This window comes from Cyprinodon tularosa, unplaced genomic scaffold, assembly GCF_016077235.1.
Source record: "Cyprinodon tularosa strain WSP-4 unplaced genomic scaffold, ASM1607723v1 ctg256, whole genome shotgun sequence".
NCBI lineage: Eukaryota > Metazoa > Chordata > Actinopteri > Cyprinodontiformes > Cyprinodontidae > Cyprinodon > Cyprinodon tularosa.
Window position 1 is genome coordinate 434,282 of NW_024038950.1, and position 24,088 is coordinate 458,369.

At 37.7% G+C, this 24,088-nt stretch overlaps 1 protein-coding gene across 1 annotated transcript; it reads left to right on the forward strand.

The window, feature by feature from the left end:
• The first annotated feature begins 592 nt into the window (after positions 1-592).
• nf2b (neurofibromin 2b (merlin)) lies at positions 593-23,645 on the forward strand. The gene is made up of 17 exons (XM_038288457.1): positions 593-931; positions 1,129-1,243; positions 3,433-3,558; positions 3,688-3,810; positions 3,940-4,023; positions 4,167-4,235; positions 4,330-4,412; positions 4,500-4,575; positions 4,673-4,810; positions 7,802-7,876; positions 7,963-8,076; positions 12,408-12,530; positions 13,185-13,402; positions 15,786-15,888; positions 16,500-16,630; positions 16,715-16,889; positions 20,579-23,645. The coding sequence occupies exons 2-17, from the start codon at positions 1,154-1,156 to the stop codon at positions 20,624-20,626; spliced, it is 1,776 nt and encodes a 591-aa protein (XP_038144385.1). The 5' UTR covers positions 593-931; positions 1,129-1,153; the 3' UTR covers positions 20,627-23,645.
• The last annotated feature ends 443 nt before the right edge of the window (positions 23,646-24,088 follow it).

The window sequence follows — 24,088 nt, forward strand, 5'->3', positions numbered from 1 at the left end:
ATTTTCTTATCTCGTCGCAGATCTTCCTCTTCTTATTTATTTATTTATTTATTTATTTATTTATTTATTTATTTATTTATTTATTTATGTCGGTTGTTATGGAGTATTAATCAGAATTATGTCATTGTAAAAATTTCATTATATATATATATATATATATATATATATATATATATATATATATATATATATATATATATATATATATATATATATATATATATTTAAATTGTATTTGAAGTAGTTATCTTATCCTTTGGTTTTCTTGATCTTTTGAAGATTTCTGAAAAAATTACTTCCTCTCATAGCCGCACAAACTATATAGGATTTTGATTTTTCCCTCAGTAAAAACTGTCAGGTTGAGCGACGTTCCAATATTTGTCACTCACATTACCAAACAGCCTCCACTTGTCAACACTACTTTAAACTTCCTTATACATCTTTATGTTTTTAATAGATCATTAACCAGTTAGGTCCGCTTCGGAAAATACTATATTTCGCTTCAGTGTTTAACGCTACATTTATTGAGACTGATATTTCCGACAGCCTTGAAGCAGACACAGGCGCCATGGCGTTATTCCTGACTCTTCCTGCCCCCGCCTTTAGAGTAACTGGGAGTCAAAACAAAAATCTTCTGGAAAGTCCTTCTGATTTTGAATAGCCTGCTAACTAGCTAAAACACGACAGTTTGAAACTTTCCCCCAAACTTTATCAAAACTTCGGGTACATAATCATTATGGAGGCCTTTCTAAGGCTCCAATGCTGCTATAACTTGTTGTGGACTGTTTTCGTGTCTTAACCGTTGGGAGGGGGGAAAACGCAGTTTAGTGAGAAAAGTTAGCTTAGCATCGGAAGCTCCAACCAACACAAACACAAAAGCCCAGCCTCCTCTGATCCTTTTTGGACGGCAGAAGCTGAACTCTACTCCCCGGTAATAGGGCCTCCTCTTCTTTTATATCCTCACCTTTAAGCTGCTCTTTCTATTGATGTGTAAAACTAACTGAAACTTTGAATTCAGGATGCTTTATATGAAGAAAGTTAACACAATTAATTGTTTTCTTGATGCTGTTACTCTTCAGATGTGGTTTTTATGATGTCCCTCTTAGGAAACCTCTTTTATTTCCACAGCTGTCCAATCTAGAATCACATCAAAATGTCCATCCTGGGGTTGAAGAAGAAACAGCCAAAGACTTTTAAAGTTAAAGTCATCACTATGGATGCTGAGATGGAGTTCAGCTGTGAGGTTAGCTCTAAATATCTAATCATATATGTACTGGTTTATTCAAAACATAAAATAGCATGTTTATATTTATCACACAGTAGACAGATGAGCTGCAGTTCTGGAGGATAATATTAGCTTTAGGCATATGCTAACATTCATTAACTTTATTAAAACTTTATTTGATAGAAAAGCACAAAATAGCCTTGAAATTGTTTTTTCTTGTATTTATTACCCAGTAATTATCTCTATTCATTTCCCAAATAATTCTGATTAGTGTTCCTTTCTTCGCTAAAGTAAACCATCCCCCATCATGACTCCATTATGGTTCATCTTTCTACCTCTTACACATAAAGATCAGGGTTGTTGAGTGCAGAAGTAATATTTGTTCTGTCTTTGTTCTGGCGTAACTATCAGTAAGTAGAGACTGCAGTGGCTTAGGGGCCCCCAACCTCTTAGGGGCCCCGTCACTGACACCTGGTAGGCCCCCAACGCAATTGTGGACTAGGACGTCCCTTTGCAGATGTAATGGTGTGAAAAATTCCTCTAAAACCCACCTGATATTAAATTGACTGACTGAACCGTATTTATACCGCAGCACATGGCAGATTTCACCATGATGGTGAGCCGAAGCAGACAGTGGTACTTTTAATTACTATGTTAATAACTGTGTATAGTTCATTAGACGGCTGGTAAAAAAATACACTAATATAATATGTTTCAAATCGCAATAAAGTTCTTAAAAGAACAACGTATTTGAGTATTTTATTTTGTACAATACGTCTTGGAATTATGGGTAATCCAGAGCGTAGATTAAAACCATAACCGTTACGTACAATGTGTTAGCGACGATGGATACCAAAAAGAGGTACTTAAGCAGATTCTAGACCTTTTAGCTGACCCTGCTCTCCTCTAGTTTAAGGCATGACAGAGCTGCTTAATTCACAGCCAAACTAAAACAAACATGCAATTTCTACTACAAAATATTAAACAACAAAAATAAGGAAAATTGTTTCCTCTAGTGAAGCTGTGCACTTTTCATGAAAAAATAAATCTCTGTCCCGTTTTCAGTTAGTTTGATTTTGCGTATTTAGATAAAGAAATAATCAGAAAATTATAATGTCTAATAACATAGTCAGAACAACTTTAGTGCAGAACTAAACCTGAGAATCTAGCTCGCTATGTTACCTTTAAGCTGCTTCTCTGATCGATCATCTCCTTTGCAAGCCTGTCAGAGTAGCTATATTGACTTTGTTGATGTGCATGTTTCATTTGGGGGTGTTTGATAAATATGTTTAGTTTAACTGATCGTGATTTAATATAAAACTATACAAGCAATAAATTACAAACAGATGGAATCTATGTCCTGTATATGTGACTGCTGCAGGCAGTTGGATAAAACTACAAAAAGAAGTTAAATATAAATTGTACAACCTTAGAAACTATGTTTCATTTTCCTTCAGCTTCAGAGAGATCCATTATTTTGTGTCAGTCTGTTGTATAATATCCTAAATTATTACATTCAGGAACATTGTGGATGGCAGAGTTGAAGGTTGTGTAAATAGTTTTATGTTGCACAGAGGCGCTCATGATGTGCACAAGTTTTCTTAGTTATGACAACCAGTGAAACAAAATAACTCATACCTCCTAAAACATGACAGATTAGTCAGCTTTGCCCCCAGGGAAGTATTTAGCAGACTGGTGTCTACACAGGTTCTGACTCATTTAGCTTTATGATCAGTTAAAGGTGGAATTTTACAGTCTGAATAGCATTTAGAGTCATTAGTCTCTGTGGTTAAAGATACAATCCTCAGTCTGTCTATCCATCATAACCTTAAAATGTGAGAATTATTAGGAGTTGGTTAAAAAAATTGGATCTCCTTTAGTGTGCTGTCATCAGTTTAAAATAATTTTGCACAGGATAGATAGATTTTCCTTTTCTGTGTCTCTGATCAATCAAACTTGTACCAGCTTTTTGTTAAGGTTTATTTGACTTCATATACTTTTTTCTGTCCTTGTAAAGTTCTTAAGTTAAGTGCAAGATAGGTGTTTAAAACAAAAAGATCAGTGTTGCACCTAATCTTTCCTGCAGAGGGCAGGAGCGCCCCTGGTCGTAGGATACATGTATTTGCTGCTTAGTGTTGAGAATGTTGTCAGAAATGCTTTGTTCTTCAGATCTTTGCATGTTTATCCCCTTGCTCTGGTTGTCTCAGGTCAAATGGAAGGGTAAAGACCTGTTTGACCTGGTGTGTCGCACAGTTGGTTTGAGGGAGACCTGGTTCTTCGGACTCCGGTACACGGTGAAGGACACCTACGCCTGGCTCAAACCTGAGAAACGGGTGAGCAATGGGCATCCTCTGTTTGAATAAAGTCTCACCGATTGGGATTTTCCTCTAACTCTTCACTCCAATATATGAATGAACATTTTGTTTGTTTCTTTTTTTTTTTCATTTCTTTTTTCCTCCAAGGTGCTGGACCATGAGGTTCCTAAGGACTCCCCCATAACGTTCCACTTTTTAGCGAAATTCTTCCCTGAAAAAGTCGAAGAGGAACTGGTCCAAGAAATTACACAACACCTGTTTTTCTTACAGGTAGCAACACTTAACAATTTAGTTGAACATGTTTTGTCAGTGAAGTGATTACAATTTTTTTTTTACGTTTATTAAAATATGGTGATCTTTATGTGTAATTGAAAAAACTTTTTCAAACTTTTATTTTAGGTAAAGAAACAGATATTAGATGAAGAGATTTTCTGTTCCCCTGAGGCCTCAGTCCTTTTGGCATCATATGCTGTCCAGGCAAAGGTAGGACAAAGCTAAACTGCTTTCTGTTTTCTTTTGTTATCACACATTTAATCTTAATATATGTTTAATAACCATATATCTATATTGGTTAACAATAAAGCATATCTACATCAACATTAAAACATCATGTCTCTTCCTCCAAGTATGGAGACTATGACCCAAACTTTCACAAGCCCGGCTTTCTTGCACAAGATGAACTGTTGCCAAAAAGGGTAAGCAAACAAACTAGATCCAAGTTTTAGTGAAATTGGGCTAATTTGTAGGCCTGGCTTTGAGATTAGTCATTGTTTTCCTGCTTTATATCAGGTTCTAATGCAGTACCAAATGACAGCAGACATGTGGGAGGAGAAGATCACAGCTTGGTACGCCGAACACAGAGGAATCGCCAGGTAGGACCAACCGAACACAAACAACTTTGTAAGTCTTAGTTCCATTTGTCAGGCTTTGGTTGATTGACATCCTCTTCTTTTGTTCAGAGATGAAGCTGAGATGGAATACCTAAAGATTGCTCAGGACCTAGAAATGTACGGTGTTAGCTACTTTGCCATTACTGTGAGTGTTGGGGACTGTAACGTAATATCAATATTCCCAGCTGGTATAAAAAGCATTAAGCCTTTAATGTTTCTGTCATGACGATTCACATCAACAGCAAAATAAGAGGGACACAGACCTTTTACTGGGTGTTGACGCTCAGGGTCTTCATATCTATAACCCCAACAACAAACTCAACCCAAATAAGTCCTTCCCATGGAGCGGGATCCGGAATATCTCCTATAGTGAAAAGGAGGTAAGTCCAACAGGAATTATTAAACAACCTATATTTTCAAAATTTTACAGAATTTTGCAATTTTTTTAGAAGTTGGGCCCATGACTTTAATGCGTTCATTTAGCTCAGGCATCCCCAAAGTCGGTCCTCAAGGGCCGCTGTCCTGCAGGTTTTAGAGGTTTCCCTGCTTTAGCACAGCTGATTAAGATGATTGCAGTTGAGCAAAAGCCTGTTGATCAGCTTTCAATTAAAATCAGCTGCGCTGGAGTAGAGAAACCTCTAAAACCTGCAGGACAGCGGCCCTCAAGGACCGACTGGGGATGCCTGATTTAGCTTAAACCGGGCTTACACTGTGTAATTTTTTTTTTTTTTTTTTTTGCCCTTTCCAGGCTGACTTTCCAGTCATGCGAGGATTTTTTGATCGGGCTGACTTTCAGCCTGATTGTGGGTACATCGTGTAGTGTACAGGGGGTAAGGAGGGGCGATCAGCCTCTCATAACCACCTCCCGATCAGGAATAGTGAGGTCGGGAGAAAATCAAAAATGTTTGATTTTCAGTCGCCGGTCATGGGCAAATCGCTCAGTGGGCAAACAAGGGATTCTTCTTCTTCCTCTCAGATGAAAACACAGAAGCATGGTGGGGCTGCAATGAGTGAAATGGAGTTCTTCCTGTAAAAATGACAGACAATAGTAGCCACGTTTGCAAAGCCATGTCTTTGTCCAAATATGTCGTCGCCTTATGTTTTTTAGGGCTTTCGCACAAATTGCCAGGGCAGCGTTTTTCACTCTAGGGAGCTTCATATTCCTCTTCTTCTTGTTTGGCTTCCTGATAGACGAGTCCGAGTAGCGTCATCTCACTGCAGAGCTGAGTCCGACCTGTTTTTTAGACATAAAGTGTGAGCAGGTAGATCGCATCAAACGTTGGGCCGCACAGTGAGAGAACATACATCGTGAGCTGTGAACTCCCACTGTACGACGAAACCGCAGGGTGTCGTTGTACAGTGTGAGCTGTAGCTGCGTGCAGCAATTGAAAAAAATCGTAGTGTATGCCCGGCTTTAATTATCTAGATTTTGACGTGTTAGAATTTACATTATTGCCTTTTTTTTTTTTTTTTTTATTAATACATAAGTCCAGAGCAGGAACCGTTGTATTTGCATTTGCTTTATCACCCATAAATCTGGCTCACAAGCAGAATCAAAATTGTGGGTATTCAAGCTTTAAAACCCTTTCAGTGCTGTTCACGTTGCAGCATATGCTATGCTTATCTTAGCATCCAGAACTGCAGCACAATTTCTACAGCCAGGCTGCATCAAATCTGATGATGAACTTCAGAGCAATAAGTTAATCCACATCTAAATAAACCACCAACTCCCTGGTAAAACAGGGTACAGCATGGATTATTAGTCATACTGGCTTTAAGATAAAAAAAAGTAGCTTCAATGCATTAATTTTGCATGTCGAATAGAAAATGTTAAGCTCTTCTTAAAGGCAGTGCTTTCTGCATGATTCTACCATCATACTCATCTTGTCAGTTTTAGAAGTGGAACTTTAACTCCCGTTTACAGCACATTTTAATGGTAGTATTAGTTGCTCCTAAATTTTTTAACATTATCAATGGAAGAAATTTTGCTATAATAAATGTTCTTTACAGTTCTCACTTCTAAAGAAGTAGGTTTTCAAAGAAGTTGTATAAAATATTAAGGGTTTCTAAAACTAAACAAAAAAAATCTACACAATTAAAACATTTAACCCAATCTGACGGTTAAATAATTTAAATAAAGAATTAAAAACTATACATATTTGTATATCTGTGCTCATATGTGTATTTATTCAATCATTTAAGAGCAAAACGTTTTTTTTTTTTTATTGATAATGTTGTTTGATCTGTATATTATGTTAGATTAATTTCAATTAACTGATTAAAGACCCTATAAATAACTAAAATATTTTGATCAGGTCCCACCACTAGTTTTTTCCAACTGTAATGTCTTGATTCCCTTCAGTTTTTCTAACTTTTGTTACTTTGCCACCAAAAATGGACACAAATTGGTAGGAAAATGAAAGGTGGCTTTCAATTCAATTCACTTTATTTATATAAGGCCAATTCACAACACACATCACCTCAAGGCAGTTTACAATTCAACCAATTTCCTGACTAAGGAAAACCAGTTGATTGCATCGATTCGAAGGCAATCCCTTTCCTCATTTATTTCTTTTGTACCTTTTTTATTTACTTCTTCAGAGTATTTTTTTTAAAAACACATTTTTTTGCAACTACTGCTGCACGTCTTTTAAATCTATGTCACATTCTGTTTCAACCTCTAGTGGATTTGTATTCAAATTGACCTCAAATTTTTCTCAGATTTGATTGACAGCACATGCAAGCAGCAGTTCTGAAATTCTTCTTTACATAAAAGGTTTGCTTTTGCCATCTGCTCCACAATTACGTGCCACTTGCTGTTTTATTTATCACATCATATCCTAATGTAAGAAATAAAGGGGTAGAATCATTATGCATGGCATTTTAATTCTTTTATTGATAGTTGTTTTTTTTTCCTAAATTCAGTTTAAAAGTTCAAAGTATTTGTTAAATGTGCCAAGATTATTATGGGGCAGCAGTATATGACTCATGAAATGTCTGACTAATACTTGAATGAAGTCAGCTCTTCATAACCTCCTCTTATCCTCCCAAAGGGGAGGATTAGTCTCCTTAAACCATTTATGAGCTGGTCAAATTCTACTGGTGTAAACATCCACAGTTAGGAGTTTCTTTGCTTGAAATAGGGAAAAAAGACCTGAAGAAAATCTATACTTCAGGACATAACGTTAAAACATCTGGGTGGGAAATGTCGATTAGAAATGTGTTCAGAAAAGCGCTGCTAAACACTACTAAAGAAATAAAAATACTAGAAGGTAGGATCAGTTCATGTTTGTCATTTTGGCGACTTTAACAAAAACACACAAAAAAAATTATTACTCATGTAAAATAACCGACTGAACATTTTCTTACAGTTCACAATTAAACCGCTGGATAAGAAGAAAGATGTTTTCAAGTTCTACTCATCACAGCTGCGTGTGAACAAACTGGTAGGCTTTAACTTCTTTGGCTGAATCGGTTATCTGCTGTGCAGGATGTGTCGGAAGTAGCTGACTTTGCTGCTGTTGGGTTCTAGATCCTGCAGCTGTGCATCGGGAACCATGATCTGTTCATGAGGAGGAGGAAAGTTGACTCAATCGAAGTGCAGCAGATGAAGGCTCAAGCTAAAGAGGAGAAGGCCCGCAAGAAGGTTGGTGCTCAGTATGCTGGCATCTTCTGCTGTGAGGGAAGGATGGGATTCTATTAAAACACTTTCAAGGTCTGAATTGAAGAACACAGAATAAACTGGAAACCTTATTTATAATTAATATATTTGTTTTTTTCCCTTCATTTGTTAATTCAGTCCTTCCTCACATCTTCCCTTTTTTTTATCCTTCAATTCCTTTGTATCCTTTCTCTCCTTTTTCATTATATCTCCTCTTCTTTTCCTGCTTTCTTTCCTCCCTTGTTTCTTTTAGTTATTCCTGTTGTCCTTCATTAATTTTGTCTTCCTCCCTTTTATCTCCCCTTCCTTCCTTTGACCTTCCTGTCCTCAATCATGTTTATATGGTTCTTTCTCTTTGCCTTATTTTCTTTCCTTCTGTCATTATTGATCTTTTGCTTTTTCCTTTATTTCCATCTTGCTTGCCTTCTCTTTTTTCCTTGACCTTTACTGCCTTTGATTTAAAAACTTGATCTTGACCCAAATATCTCCAGTAAATTTAATGCAAACGTTTGGATTCATATTTAAAAAGTGGTCCTAAGAGGACTTGAGGGAAAGCCATTGCATTTTGATACACCATACCATAACAACTGTATTTTTAAAGCACTTTAAACACCCAACAGAACCAAAGAGCTTTACACAACCCTAAGATACAAACTTTCAACATAAAGCAATAAATAAAGTTGTGTATAAATATAGTACTATATTTTCGCGACCATAAGGCGCACCGTACTAAAAGGTGCAGTCTTAGTTATGTGTGCCATTACTGTATTTAACACACACATAAGGCGCACCGGACTATAGGGCGCGTTTTTTATATACAGGTACATGTCCTCTACTACCTTTAAATACCTTTACTGCGCATTTAAAAATACAGCGGGGGCAAAACTGAGTATTTTTGTGCTTTATTCATGTATTTATTACAAAGTATTAATCAAACCTGGGAGCTGGCCGTGAGACAGACACATCGCTGATGACACAGAGCGCTGTGATCACTCCTCTGAAACAGTTGATTGACGCATAAATTAACTTAAAATGCAGAAATCTGCCGGCAGAATATGTTGGCTTTTATTATCCTGGTGCCTGCAGTTTAGATTGTACCAGTTAGTTCTGACGCGCGTTGGGCGGAGCTACTCTATCCTTTCTTTGCCTTGCAGCTGTATTTGCTGTGATCAGTGGGAATAAAGTAGTTTTAATATGTTTTTAAGTGGGAAAATCCACCTGAAAACTTAATTCAACAGCAGCCTCTGGCCGGGTCGCCTCCTCGCGGTCACCGCGGCGGCTGGTAGGTGTTTTTCATCAAAATAATCCAAACTGCAGGCACCAGGATAATAAAAGCGAACATATTCTGTCAGCAGGTTTCAGCATTTTAAGTTATTTTAGGCGTTAATAAACTGTTTCAGAGGAGTGATCACAGCGCTCTGTATCATCAGCTATGTGTCTGTCTGTCATTGGTTGATGCGGTGCGTCGGGCAGCAAAAGTTTAATTTTTCCATCTCGAGCTGCTTCAGCTATGGCCTGCTGCTCAATACGCGCTGCGGGACCTTTTGCAGCGCCTTGACGCGCGTCAACCATTGACTTTGCATGTAAACTCCTGCTGCGTCTGGTGTGAAAGCAGCATTACTTTGAATGGCCGGTTCACACCGATGTCGAGCGGTTGAAGTTCCTTTGTCAGACCTCCCGCAATAACAGCAAGCACTGCGTTCATTTGTTTCACCATGTTTTTCACATCAGCTGTGAGATGGGCACGCATGGAGTCACAGATCAACAGCGATGGTGATGCATGGAAAAAGCCACCTGGTCTCCTTACATTCACCTCCCTCAGCCACTCTTTCATCATCTCCTCGATGAGGAGTTCTGCATAAAGCACATACCTGTTCTTTTATACACAATCCACACCCACACTTCCCCCTTTAACGTTCTCATGGTGGTCTCAAACGTCCGCAGTAACAACACACATAGGGCGCACCACACATTTTGAGGGGAAAAAAAGACGTTTATATGCGCCTTATTGTCTTGAAAATACGGAATTAAATAATAGCCGTAATAAAAGAAACACAGTAAGACTAAATCAACATCTCAGATTTTGTCAAAAGCCACAGAAAAGAAAGGGATCTTAAAAAGAGAGAATAGAATCAGAGAGTGAAGAGGCCTGTCTAACGGCCGAAGGAAGGTCATTCCACAGCTTTGGGGCTACAACAGAAAAAAACAAGATCACTTCTGAGCTTTCATTTTGTCTTTGACACCTTCAGTAACAACTATCAGCTGATCTAAGGGAACGAGAGGGTGTGTAGGGATGTACAGCAGCAGCTCTGACAGGTAGGGCGGCAGCTATAAAAGCAAATAAAAGGATTTTAAAACGAATCCTAAAATGCACTGACAGCCAATGCAAACAAGCTAACAGGAGAAATATGATCTCATTTACTTGTACCTGTTAAGAGACGTGCAGCAGCATTCTGTAGCTTCTGAACCTGGAAAAATGTAATAATCACTGATACCTTTATATAGTGCATTGTAGTAACCCAGCTGAGTGGTTGCAAAAAACATGATGTGAAAGGATAGGTTCAACCTTAGCTAGCTGCCTCAAGTGGAAAAAAGATGGATTTTACAACATCTCTAATGTGAGTTTTTGAACTTAAGACTGGCGTCTATTTTAACCCCTGAATTTTTTAAATAATAGTCCTGACATATTCGGCCATAGAGCCAGTATCAGTCATTGAGTCTTCCCTTGAACTACAAAAAAACACCACCTCTGTCTTTTCGTCATTTAGTTTTAATAAATGTAGGGATCTCCAGGCTTTCAAGGCTTCCATACATAAAAGCAGAGACCAAAGAGAATTGGAGTCAGTTTTTTTTTAGGGGACATACATTTGTGCGTCATTGGCTTGACAATGATAAGAAATCCCAATATTTCCTAAAAATAGACCCAATAGGGGGGAGCTACTACATGAAGAGGAAAGTCCAAAACTGAGCCCTGCTGGACAGCACAAGATAAGGAAGTAGAGGAGGACATGTGGCCATCCAGACAGACACAGAATGTAAGTTTGGCCAAATAAGATTTAAACCAATCTAAAGCAATGCCCCCGAAATACCCACCCACTGCTCTAAGCCAGAAAGTAAGATATGTGGTCAACTGTGTCAAAAGCAGCTGATAGATTTGACAGCACAAGAATAGAGGGATCCTAGGGGACTTTCTTAATTAGAAGTTGGAGGACTCCATGTTTTAGATTTTCAGGAACTAAACCTGAAGACAGTTATTCACAAGAGAAACGCATCTTTCAATAATCAAGGTGGAATAGCATCATCCGCAGAACCTGTTGGCCTTAAATGACTGTCTCCTGCAAAGGCAGCAAGGTCACGGCTTCAAAGCTGTGGAAAACAGAAGCAAAAGGTATAAAAACTAAATGGGTCCTGAGCGGAGGGATGATTTGGGCCCTAAGAGAAGTGACTTGGTCAACAGAAGAGTGTAAGAAGCTTTCACATACAGCAGGTGATGTCTCTGTACAGCTATGTGGAGCATTTAGAACAAAGGCAATGATTTTAGATAAAACAGACTGATTGTGACTGATACAACTTCATTTGATAGGTGTCGTCTTTTACAGTCTTTTGGTAACAGTACTAGCATTCCTTTAATATCAGGAGCGACTCCTGTAATTTGTCTGTTTTCCATTTACGCTTAGCACTGTGACAGTCTCTCCTGGCAGCTCGAGAGTCATCATCTATCCAGGGTTAATCCCTGGTTTTAGAGTGTCTTTATTTTTAATGCTACGACTGAATCTAGAACAACTTTTCTTGTAGAATAAAACCATTTGCTGAGATCCTAGTTTTTAATTGTTACAGTCTCGGGGATGGTACAGTTCTGATTAAAAGCAGATGAGAACTGACCAGCAGTAGAAGGGTTGAGAACAAGACTGAGCCGAGTTGAGCCGTTTTGCTTTGTTACAGGACAAGTCTATCCTAAATAAAACTGGCATGTGATCTAAAAATAATGGGCCACTGATCACCAAGATAGAAACCGGTCGATCATAAGATAAAACCAGATCAAGAGTGTGTCCATGCACATGTGTAGGACCAGTCACAGACTGCACACCATTAAAAGAATCAATAACATTGAGAAAAGACTGAGCCATATGTAAAGCAGGGCAACCGACATGAATATCTTAGTGACTTTTCCTCCTCCTCGATCCAACTTCCATGGAAAATAAAAATAGCTGTTCTCCTGACAGATGATATGAACTGTGCAAAAACATCTGTATTTTGGAGGAACTCTCCATTTTTAGAAGTTATTTACTATAAATGTTTTCACTCCTCCCATTAAGATGGAGCGTCAGATCCTGGCACGGGAAAAGCAGATGAGAGAGGAAGCAGAACGGGCAAAAGAGGAGATGGAGCGAAGACTTTTCCAACTGCAGGATGAGGCGCGACTTGCCAATGAGGCTCTGGTGAGATGTTTATCCTTCTGCCAAATTAAAAAAACATGTTTTAGACAACTGGTGGCTCTTCTTTGGGAACAGCAAGCTTTGCATGACCCGTGCAATTAATTGCATTTTCAATATAATCGCATTTTAATAAAACACATTCATTTTTGTTATCATAGAGGCCTTCACTTTTTTGTCACACCGCATCACATCACGTTTAACAGCAGTAAGCTTTTTAGTTGCAGCCACTGTGTGGGTTTGCAACCACATAGAAAGAAAAGTGAGTTGCATGCAGCACGTTTTGAGGAGTAGTCCCTGTGTCCTTCAGCAGCATAAACCTATAGCAGCATAAAAATATATAAATAGCTCAGGATAATCTGTTTTCCACACAGTAAGAGTAAAGTCCTGTAACAATGGACTCATGAAGATGATGAAAAACTATAAATCCCTGCTGTAAATACTTTTAGTAACTGCAAACAAAATTAAAATAGCAATTATGAGTTTTGGCAAAATTGTCCAGCCCTTATGTAACAATGCAATTAAACAGTAAAATTAAAAGAATTTTACAGAAAAGATTTCTGCATCATCACAAGTTTCCCGTTTTTTCATTTGAATCTGTTGTTTATTTTTTGTTTGTTTTCTTGTTTAAATAAAATGATCCTGACCTTCTCTATCCAGCTTCGATCGGAGGAGACGGCAGACCTGCTGGCGGAGAAGGCTCAGATCGCTGAGGAGGAGGCCAAGCTTTTGGCTCACAAAGCTGCAGAAGCTGAGCAGGAACGGCAGAGATTAGAGGTCACAGCCATGAAGACCAAGGAGGAGAAACGGTTGATGGAGCAGAAGATGAGGGAGGCAGAGCAGCTGGCTGTAAAGCTGGTGGAGCAGTCGGAGAGGAGGTGTGAATTTATCCTCACTGTTGCTAGTTTGAATTTCTGCTTAAATTAATTCCTGCTTGCTTTATGGCTGTTCTGCCAATCGATCATCAATATTATGCTTTACGTATTTATTTATGAAAGATAAAGAGGCAGCGAAGAGTACAAAAAAAAAATCATGAATAAAAAGCTCCTAATTAAAGCCTAACGACCCAATGAAAGCATAATCACCCATGTTACGGCCTGTTGTCTCTTTAAAAGCTTTGGTTTTAAACTCAGGAAAGTGCTACAGCTTTTAGTTGTGCTGTGTTCGTAGTTCTTTGGTTTATTAGAGGGGAAATTAATATCTGGATTATAACAAATCGGACACAAATTGTATGGATGCATTCTTAAACACAATACCTTAAATCAAAAAAGGAGTTTTACTTAATCTTGAAAATGAGTTAAATTCTTAATATTTGTATGCCAGTAGTATGAAGTGTGCCAATCCTGATAGGTGGCATCTGAGCTGGTTCCTCATATTCGCTTTAATATTCCTTGATGCGTCACAAACTCCAATGATTTGACATAGTCTATTTCCGTATGATTTTATATCTGTTTATGGCCTCATATAGGCTGGATTTAGTTACATCTAGGGGAAGTTTATGCATAATAACTACCAAAATTATATATTATTAAGTTATATAGAAAAATTAATTAACATTATATAAATTAAGTTGAAATAGCTCCACTGTAATTTCTGAATTTATATGTAATTATCCATACTGCAAAAAACATAGACGCAAAACATGTAGAGAAGATGTTAGTTTGCAACTAGAGCTTTTACAGTAATCGGCCAGTTTATTAGGTACACCTGTTTAGCCATGACTCGATGTATTTAGGTATCTAGATGTGAAAATGAAATCCTAAAGACCAAAATGAGCATCATAATCGGGGGGAGAAAGAGATTTTAAGCGACTTCAAGAGTTGCAAGGTTGGTAGTGCCAGGTTTTTGGGGTCTGGGTTTTTTAAGTTCATGATCTTATAGGATTTTCACACAGAAGCTATCAAAGAAAAATCCCGTGGAGAGCAATGGACGATCTAAAGGCCAGTTTGTACTTAGAAACTGCATGTCTGCAGTTAACGCAGACATGCCCCGCCCCTTCTGCAGACACTGTGGTGCACCTCTCCAGAATTGTAGGTGACCGCAGACAGTGCTGCAGACAGGAGGCCTCTGATTGGTCAAATCTACATCCGCTCTACACTATGCGTATTTCGTGTTTGGTACCTTACCTGCTTGTTTTGTTTGTATGACCGCTATTGTGGGAAACGACTCGTGAAGATGGACCAGCTATAAGAGCGAGGTGCATGAGAACACCAAGACCCTTTTTCCACCTGGATCCCCGCTCTTTTTAACCCTCATGTCCCTCCGTTGTCGTACAAACTTGCCCCCACTTCCTCACTGCCTCGGCCGTATCTAGACCCGCAGCTAGTTCCTGACTGTCCCTTTTTGCATGTGGCATGGAATAACAGAGCACAGACCATGCTTCAATATTGGGTATAAATCAAAAATATCTGCGACAAGCTCACTGCTGCGGGAGGATAACCAGATTTTTCTTTTCTGAAGCATCATAAAAATGGATGGACTAATTTTAGATGGGAAAAAATACAGGAGTATCTTAAAATAAACTTATTCTAACCAAAGCGTGAGGATCTAAATATAAAAATTATAAAACTGGAAAGCGGTGGTTCTGCACTACCAGAAGTCCACATCATTGAAAATGTTTTTTTTTTTATTCCACCTCCATAAAATGTTTGTTTTTTTGTTGAAAGCTCCACAAACATCATGTTCCAACCAGTTGATTTGGAGAAAAAATGTTTCAGCCATTCTGTCATAAGCTAAAACGTTGAGTTTGCTTAAATTTACAATGGGAAATGTGTGATTTTATCCCTTGAGATAAAAACTGAGCTTTTCTCCAACCAACCCTTCTGTTTTCCTGCCAAAGGGCCTGTGGTCCTTGTTTGTCTATCATGAAATCTAACACATAAAATAGGGAATATTAATGAAGTTTTGTTGTACTTTGCCAGAAAACTAGCTCCTAATTCATTGAGCAGCTTAATGATGTAGAACCATTGGCTGAAATCAGCAATCTAAGTCCCCAGACGGAGATCGTGTAGAAAAAGCTGCAGGCTGACCTGAAAATAACATTTTTCCCTTCTGAGTAAATATACTAAAGTTGATACTGGGGTTGTCATAAAAAGTTAAATGTGAAACTTTTCTCCTCTAATAAAAATAACTGTATTTTAGGGCTCTATTTCCATCTCTACCAAGGACCAGATAAATATAGAGAATGTTAGCTGTGTTGTTTTGTAAATTAATATTGTTTGGGATCTGTCAATATAACACAAAGTAATCCTGTTTTTCCAGGTTGAAAGAAGCAGATCACCTAAAGCAGGACCTGACAGAAGCCAAGGATGCTGAACGAAGAGCCAAGCAGAAACTCCTTGAAATTACCAAAACAACATACCCTGTACTGTGCTAATGATTCATTCTGCTTTTTTTCATGCATTTTGTGGATAAATGCACATCCCTTTGTTGTCGTTTTTTTATTATTTTTTTCCTTCAGAAGGTTATTACTTAGCATTTCTTACATTTCAGAGTGCACTTACTTTAAAAGCTCAAGCCACAGATTAGCTGTTTTGCTTTTAAGGTTATTATGAAACAAGAAAATGAAGACAGTCTGATTTATCAGAGCTGACTCATAAACTTCAGAAGCCCCAGATGGCAAATGGCAGGAAGAAAGGGGGGGTGGGATTCTTCCTCTCTTGAAGCTATTACTTTAAGATAAACAAATACTGTGTCATTAAGATATTAATAATTTCTAAAGGAGTGATAAATTACTTTTTTAAAGATGGAAGTGATAAATCAATGCAGAGAGGAGAAATATGACTGACGACAAGTTGTGTTTAATAAAAAAGGTTTTCTTACTCTGACCTTGAGCTGCAACACGGTTATAACAGAACTCCAACTGTCACATCTTTTAATTTGCATTCAGTGATGTTACAGCATATATAAAATGCTTGCAAACATGATAGTTTTTTATATAAAGAAAGCATATTGACATATGTTTTTGTCCTTCAGCTCATAGCAGCCTATTCTACTCCCCCTGCTCCTCCTGAGCCGGCCGACTTCAGCTATGATTCAGCATCGTCACGCCTCGACTTCAAGGACTCGGACATGAAGAGGCTGTCCATGGAGATTGAGAGAGAGAGGTGAGGCGGTGATTAAAACACCTGCTTTAACCTTTTAGTTCTGATCTCGGCCCTGTTTGATGACATAGCGGTGCGTTTCAACAGGCTGGAGTACATGGAGAAGAGCAAGCACCTGCAGGACCAGCTGAAGGAGCTGAAGTCGGAGATCGAGTCTCTGAAGCTGGAGGAGCAGCAGCAGCAGCAACAGGCCAGCATGTACAGCCTCCCCAGTGAGGCAAGAGGATACGTCCAAGAACCTGTATACTTACCTCACAGCAACGTGAGTATGCAGACGGATTTTAGAGCTATGCAAGGTAGAAGGATGACGTGTTGGGGAACGTCTTTTGAAGTGAATATCCAAATTTTATTACCATTTTATCCCGGGGGGAAAAAAATCCAATATTTTTCCTCTTATACCATTTTAAATGCAGCATTTTTATTTACTCCGTTCTTCCATCTGTCTATTTTTAAATACTTAAATACCTCTTAAAGGCTGAAAAATTATATTAAAGCTATACAGGGGCCCTAAATGCTTACATGTAAGCCATACCAGATAATGCTAACATAGAATCTTAAATATATATATTTATGGATGGATGGATGGATGGATGGATGGATGGATGGATGGATGGATGGATGGATGGATGGATGGATGGATGGATGGATGGATGGATGGATGGATATAATGTTTACTCATAATGGTAGCAAGCAGAATGGTGTTGTGTTGAACAAATGTACTTCGCGTACAGGGCTTTATAAATACAAGGCTCTTCTAATAATCTGAATTTATTTGTTTCCTTTCATTTATTGAATTCTTTTTTTATCTGAATATTACAGGATATTGTTGGCCTTGACAAGAGGGGATAAATGGTGGGGGGAAAAGAACTGGAGAAAATAAACAGAGTGAATAGAAGAAGCAAAATAACAAAGAAAAAAGACAACAAAACACCAACAATAAATTGAAACATCTACACAGAAACCCATCAGGGTACACTAGTAATGATGTAAAAAAAAAATTAAAGCCTCCCTGTTTATTTTGTTCCTGTTGTTAGCTGTTTTGTTGCCATGATTTTGCAACAAAAGGTAACTAAAATGTACTTTTAGGGGAAAATACACAAAACTTACTAAATGGGATGAGCTTTTCTTTAACCACTTTTACTTTTAAGTGAATGAATAGGTTTTGCCATTCACTGCAGAGGATTTAATGTTCCTTTTTTTTGTAAATAATAAAATATTGCACGCATTCAAAGAGTAAAAAAAATTGTAGAATAGTAGACCTGGTGTTTTGTAAAGAAGCTTCATTTTGCACATGTAATGCTGGAATCTATGCTATTATTTGACCTTCCATTGTTTTGACATAGAGCATACCTTTTACTGCAGCCTGTTATGCTAACACATCCTCATTATTGACCTAACAGCATAAACAGGAAGCATTCATTAAATTTATTCTTTGGTTGCAGCAGTTCTCACCACAGGTCAGTTATATTATTATGAAGCCTTTACAGCAACTGAAATGCATGATGATACAATACGAATATAGATGATGAGGATGAGGTGCAACAAGAGCAAGCATCTGTATTAAATAGATCCATAAATAGTAGTATTCTCATTTGTTTTTTAATTGCTTTCATACTTTTTTTCACATTTAGCAGCCATTAAAAGTAATGCATTTTATACTACAAATCACAATAAATGCAATTTGTTTATTTCTGCCCTGATTGTGTAAATTTAGGGAAAGATATCTTAATTCTGACCAATAAATATGTTAACAGGCGTCATGAAAATCTGACGCCTTATGCTAGAGTAGAGTAGAGATGAATACAAATACATGCTCTATGACTATAATGGGAAAAAAAATGTAAAGGAGTTCTGAAAAATCAGCATAAGGTGCAAATAGATTTTACTGTAAATTAGTATGACTTATAGTTTAATGTCTGGAGTGTATTAGTCAGATAAATGAATGCACCTGCAGTTCTGTTGGCATTCTCAGGTGCTACACTGGTCACATCTGAGGAAAGCAGATGGGAAAAATTGATTGGAAACAGAAGAAGCCATGTATATGATTTCTTCTTAATACCGATCTACTTTTTCAATTTGAGGAAGTTTAATCATTTGCTGCAGACACATATACAGTGGGGAGAACAAGTATTGGATTTGCTGCCGATTTAAACAGGTTTTACCTCTTGGAAAGCATGTAGAAGTCCTAAATTTCTATCATTGATACTCCGCCACTGTGAGTAATGGGATCTAAAACGAATTAAGAAAATCACACTGTTTGGATTTTTTTTACAGTGAGTCATTAGCATTTTATGGCATCACATGAGTATTGGATCACCTACCAACCAGTAATTATTCCAGCTCTTCACTGCAAAAACAATCTAGAAATAAGTAAAAAATTTGTCAATTAAGTGTATTTACCCTTCATTTGTGTAGGGAAATATGATAATATTTTGCCAATGGAATGGGTATTTTTACTGTTAAAATAAGATAATTAGATAAGTTGAACTTGAAATAAGACAATGTGATTGTTTTTTCTTATTTTAAATGTAAATTGTGTTGTTCTATTGGCAAAATGTTTCTCTTACCTCCTCAATTCAAGACAAAATGCACTTATTTTAAGAAAAAAAATGACTTATTTAGATTTCCATTTTTTGCAGCGTTATAGGTCTGTTAGTTTTTCTTTAAGAAGTCCTCCTGTTTCCACTTTCTTTGAGCCTCCTATCTGTAAAAGCAGCACCCATTCACAAGCTTAATCAAACTCCAACTTCTTTTCAGTGGCCGGATAGCTGTTTAAGAACATCAGGGATAAAATAATAGAGCTGCATAAGGCTGGGATGGGCCAGTGGAAAATAGGCAAGCAGCTTAGTCAGAGGGCAACTATTGTTGGTGCAGCTGGTAAAAAAATGGAAGCATTGGGAGATGACGGTCCGTCTGTTTTAGTCTGGTCAGTCTGCACAGGCCATTTTGCCGCACGAGCAAGAACCCCCTACCTAGAGCATGAATAGAAGGTCATGTCGGATTAGACCAAAATAGAGCTTTTTGGTCTAAACTCCACTCGTCGTGTTTGAAAGATGATGATTACAACCTCAGGAACACCAACCTAACCACAAGCATTGAGGTGGAAACAGCATTCTTTTGGGAGGGTTTCTGCAAATGGGACACAATGCCTGCATGGATGGACCATGTATTCGAAGATCTTAGCCAACTACTTCCTACCCTCAGAAAGGGCATTGAAGATCGGTGATGGCTGGGTTTTCCAGCAAAATAAAGACCCATAGCACACACCAGCAGGAGTGGCTCCATAAAGTGAGTTTAAAGGTCCTGCATTGGCCTCGCTACTATCCTGACTAGAACCAATCGAAGCTCTTTGGAGGGAGCTGAAATTTAAAATGATCCAGAAACAGCCTGAAGAATCTGGAGGTCTGTTTGGAGGACTGGTCCAAAGTCCCTGCTGCACTGTGTGCTAGGGCATTGCTGAATTTTTGGTGAATGTCTTAGTGTGTGCAAACCTCATAAGAATTACATGGAACGCCTGATATCTTTAATTGAAAGCAAAGTTTTCTGTTACAAAGATTAAGATTTTTTTTTTCTAAAGCATCAAATACTTACGCAACAAAATGTGAAACAGTTACTTAGATATCAAGCAATCTTTGTTTTTGTTTTAGATTCCATCACTAACATCCAAATATGACTTATTAAATAGATTTCTACATGCAAAGCATGTAGAGAAACCTGAACAATCTGTCAAATACTACTTCTCCCCACTGTATTACTGTAATGTGTGACCAGATCCTCAAACATCTTAAAAGTATTTCCTGCAAAAAGGCTAGTTTAGCACTTTAACACGACTCTATGAGAGATGTAAGAAAGAAGCCTGTATTTAAATGAAATTACCTCAGATTTGGTGAAGTCTTGTTGAATGGATGTTTCTCCAGTTTTCTCACATAATGCCTTTGTCTTGATTTGCAGCGGAACTCTGCATACATGTCTCAGATGGCCTTCTTTGAAGAAGTGTGATCGCTGTCTCTTCAGAAGAGAAAACAAGGGCATATGGAGCCGTGAATTTTGCCTTTTTTTTGTTACATTTTACCCGACTGAGTACAGCAACACACTGAGACCTGCCATGATTTTTCTTGCCTTTGGAAAGACTGAGAATCTGTCCTCCACAAACACTCCTTACTATGCTGCAGCAACAAAGAACAAAACAGTGTGACAGATTGATCCAGGATGTGGTGCTGAAGAGCAATGGATAGACAGACGTTTCTTTGTGCTTTGCAACAGCTTTAGAGGATCAAATGTTGAAAGATAAGCCTTAACATTATGTCGATTTTCCTGAAATCTACGTGCCTGATTAGGGTTGCAACTAGCAGCTTGGATCTAACAAGAAAGTGTGAAAGGGCTTCTAAGGGCTCACTTATGGTGTACGGAACCATGACCATAACCCAACCTCTGATTGGACAGTTGGGTCTCGATGGATGAGGTTTGCTTCTGAATCTCAACAGATATCTATGCAGTTTTGAGGCATTGTGTGCACTTCAGTGTCCCATATGAGCGCGCTGCTGTTAAAAGGGGATGCTTTAGAACTATAGGTATACTTGGTATTTTTACAGTTTTTGCTAAATTAGATACTTTCAGAAGCCACATAAATTTCATAAACTGTTCCCTTTTTAGATTGGAAAGATCGTGCAACAAACATCTTTAACAATAGAAACAGCAATACTGTCGGGTTTGCAGGTTTTTGCTGTAGGATTTTCTGTAATCCACAAAGGGCCAAATATATACAGTCACTAACAAAATATGGAAAAAATTTTACTTGTTGCAGAGAAAGCACACTTTATGTAGGCATTAGCATGTTTTTTTGTTTGTTTTTTTTTACAAGTCTGACTGGATATTAAACCTATTTTTGGTAGATTTCTTTTGATTTGGTTGATTTGGAGTCAAAGCTTAATACAGCTAGGGTCACGTCCATCCTAAAACTACTTTAGACTGGACCACTAGCAGAAAAAGAGCCTCTCTGCATGATACTGTTACCACTGTCAAAATTTTTTTTTACTGGCTTTTTCTAAACATCCTTGTTAGAGTTTTTTGGGTTTTAACATTGAGGATTTTTGGTCGGTTCCTAAACCCAAACTGATACTTTTTGTCTGATGGTTGAAGCATGAGACACAGTTGGGTCTTCCAACAACACAAAAATATTGAACACATCAAAACTGGTATTTGGATGAATAAATTAAGTTAGCATTAAAACTTTAGCTCTTTAAAAAAAAATGTGGACTATACTATAAAGTCAGACCTGCACCAAGAAGCCAATCACTGAACTCTGTCTGCTTAGAAGATTGGTCAAATATCAAGTCAGGATTTCAAGTGCCTATGATGATTTTATTTATATTTTTTATTGTGTTTATTTTTTAATAAAGCAAGTAACTAAGGTACATTTTGCAGCCAAGGGTTAGGGTCTATGTCTGTTTTTTTAGAATATTGGTTTCAAGTATTTCTTTGGATCAGAGAAAATCAAAAGATTGAAACTTTTGCAGCATTTCTTCATTTCAAGCATGATTGACATGTTATATAATCATTAACTCTGACCTTAAGGCGAGTGTATTTTCACATCTGATCAGAACCATCAACTAACTTCCATAAAAATGCCAACATTTATTTTTGTCTCCCTTATAGGCGTAAAATGATCATAATGTTCTGGCTTATATTCGCAATTCTTCTTCCATTTTAGAGCGTATGAATTAAATCCAAATAAAAATAATAGCATTTGTATAAAACAAACAAACATAGCTTTTGCAAGCTGATTGGTTTAAAAAAAAAATAGTGCAGTATGGTGTATAGTGAATGTTAAACATCCACATTACAGGAGTGATATCAGGAAGTGATGATGTTTAGTAGTTGATATCAGTGTTGGGCCTTCCTTTTTTATTTATATTGCTGTTTTACCTTCTAAACTGCCTTTACTGATGCCACCCAGGTGCCTTTTGTGTTTATAGTAGAGTCAGGCAGTTTCAGGTGTATGGGTTTAGATTTTTTTACTGCTGACGTGCCTTGAATTTTGCCTTTTGCCACAATTTCTGACACTAATGCATTACTGTGTTGTACTTTTGGAATAAACACTGCAAACGTGGCTGAGTGGTATGGATCCTGGGTTTAATATCTTCACATGCATTAGGAGACTGATTTCCTTTTTTTTCTTCCTCATTTTATACATTTCTCAAGATGAATGTTGAAGACAATCACTGCTGGTAGAGCCCAACCCACAGACACACTCAGCACCCCCGGGTTATACTGTGCAGGATTGGGTTTAATCTACCACTCGGATACTGAAATGTAGGTAGTAAAAACTGTTATGCTATGAAATGTCATAAAGTATTTACATTTTTAAACACTTCCCAGCTGTGGATAAAGTGTAGTTCAAAAATAAAAGAAAGTTTTTGACATTTTAGGTTATTAATCACATTCTGCAGGGGGGAAGGAGGATGGATGCAGCACATCCAACCTCCTGCATTTTTCTTTATTAGGACCAGCCTGTCTAACTTATTTATATAGCGAACAGTGACAAATGATGGTTCTTTGGAGTTGTATTAGAGAGCAATGCTAACCTGGGTCCTGTCTAAATTGACTGTGTTCAGATGTGCTTCTGCTCAAAGGTTTATCAGATGTATCTGGGCTGAAAATCACCGTCACATTTCTTGAAGTTTACAGTTTAAAAGATAAATGTGTATTGTATTGATGCTTTGTTTTTTTTTTCTGGTTTGAAACCATCGTTTTTTGGAGTAATAAAAACGTTAACCTTTCACTTTGTAACCTCAAGGCATTTTGTCTTACTATTTAATGTCAGTTGTATGTGTTTTGCTTTGCTCAGTGCTTGTGCTCTCATTAGGTTTTGCTGGTTGCCGGTAAGAGGATGATTCCCGTCACCTAAATTGTCTGTAAGATGCTTGAGGGATTTCATCAAGACCGGTTGTTATCAAACGTTTTTAAACATTTCTTGTAATCAGCATTTTAATATCATTAAAAAAATGCTGCTTGGCAATCTTGTGTTTTGATTTCGGTCATTTGAGGGAAAAACAGATGAGTTAAACAAAACTTCACTGACCAGAACTTGTGGTAACTTTTCAAGGATTTAATTTTTCCAAAGGAAAAAAAAAACAATCCTAACTAATCTGACTCTATGAAAATGGTAATTGCTCCCTTTTGTGATGAAACATGAAGAATGTCCAACCAGATTTAAGCAAACTGAGTGCCATTTCAGCTGTCACAGCCTGCCTCGGCATGTCGGTAATTAACAAGTCACGTTTGATGATGGAAGAAGAATTGCATATATCTGTCTTGAAAAGGATTTATGAAACAATTTCTTAAGCTTTAGGGCTCCTGTAATCTCCACAAATGGAGATTATTAGAATAAATGGAACAGGAGTGCCAATCACAATTACTCCAAAAGAAGATCTCAGCATCATGTTTGAAGACCTGAAAGAT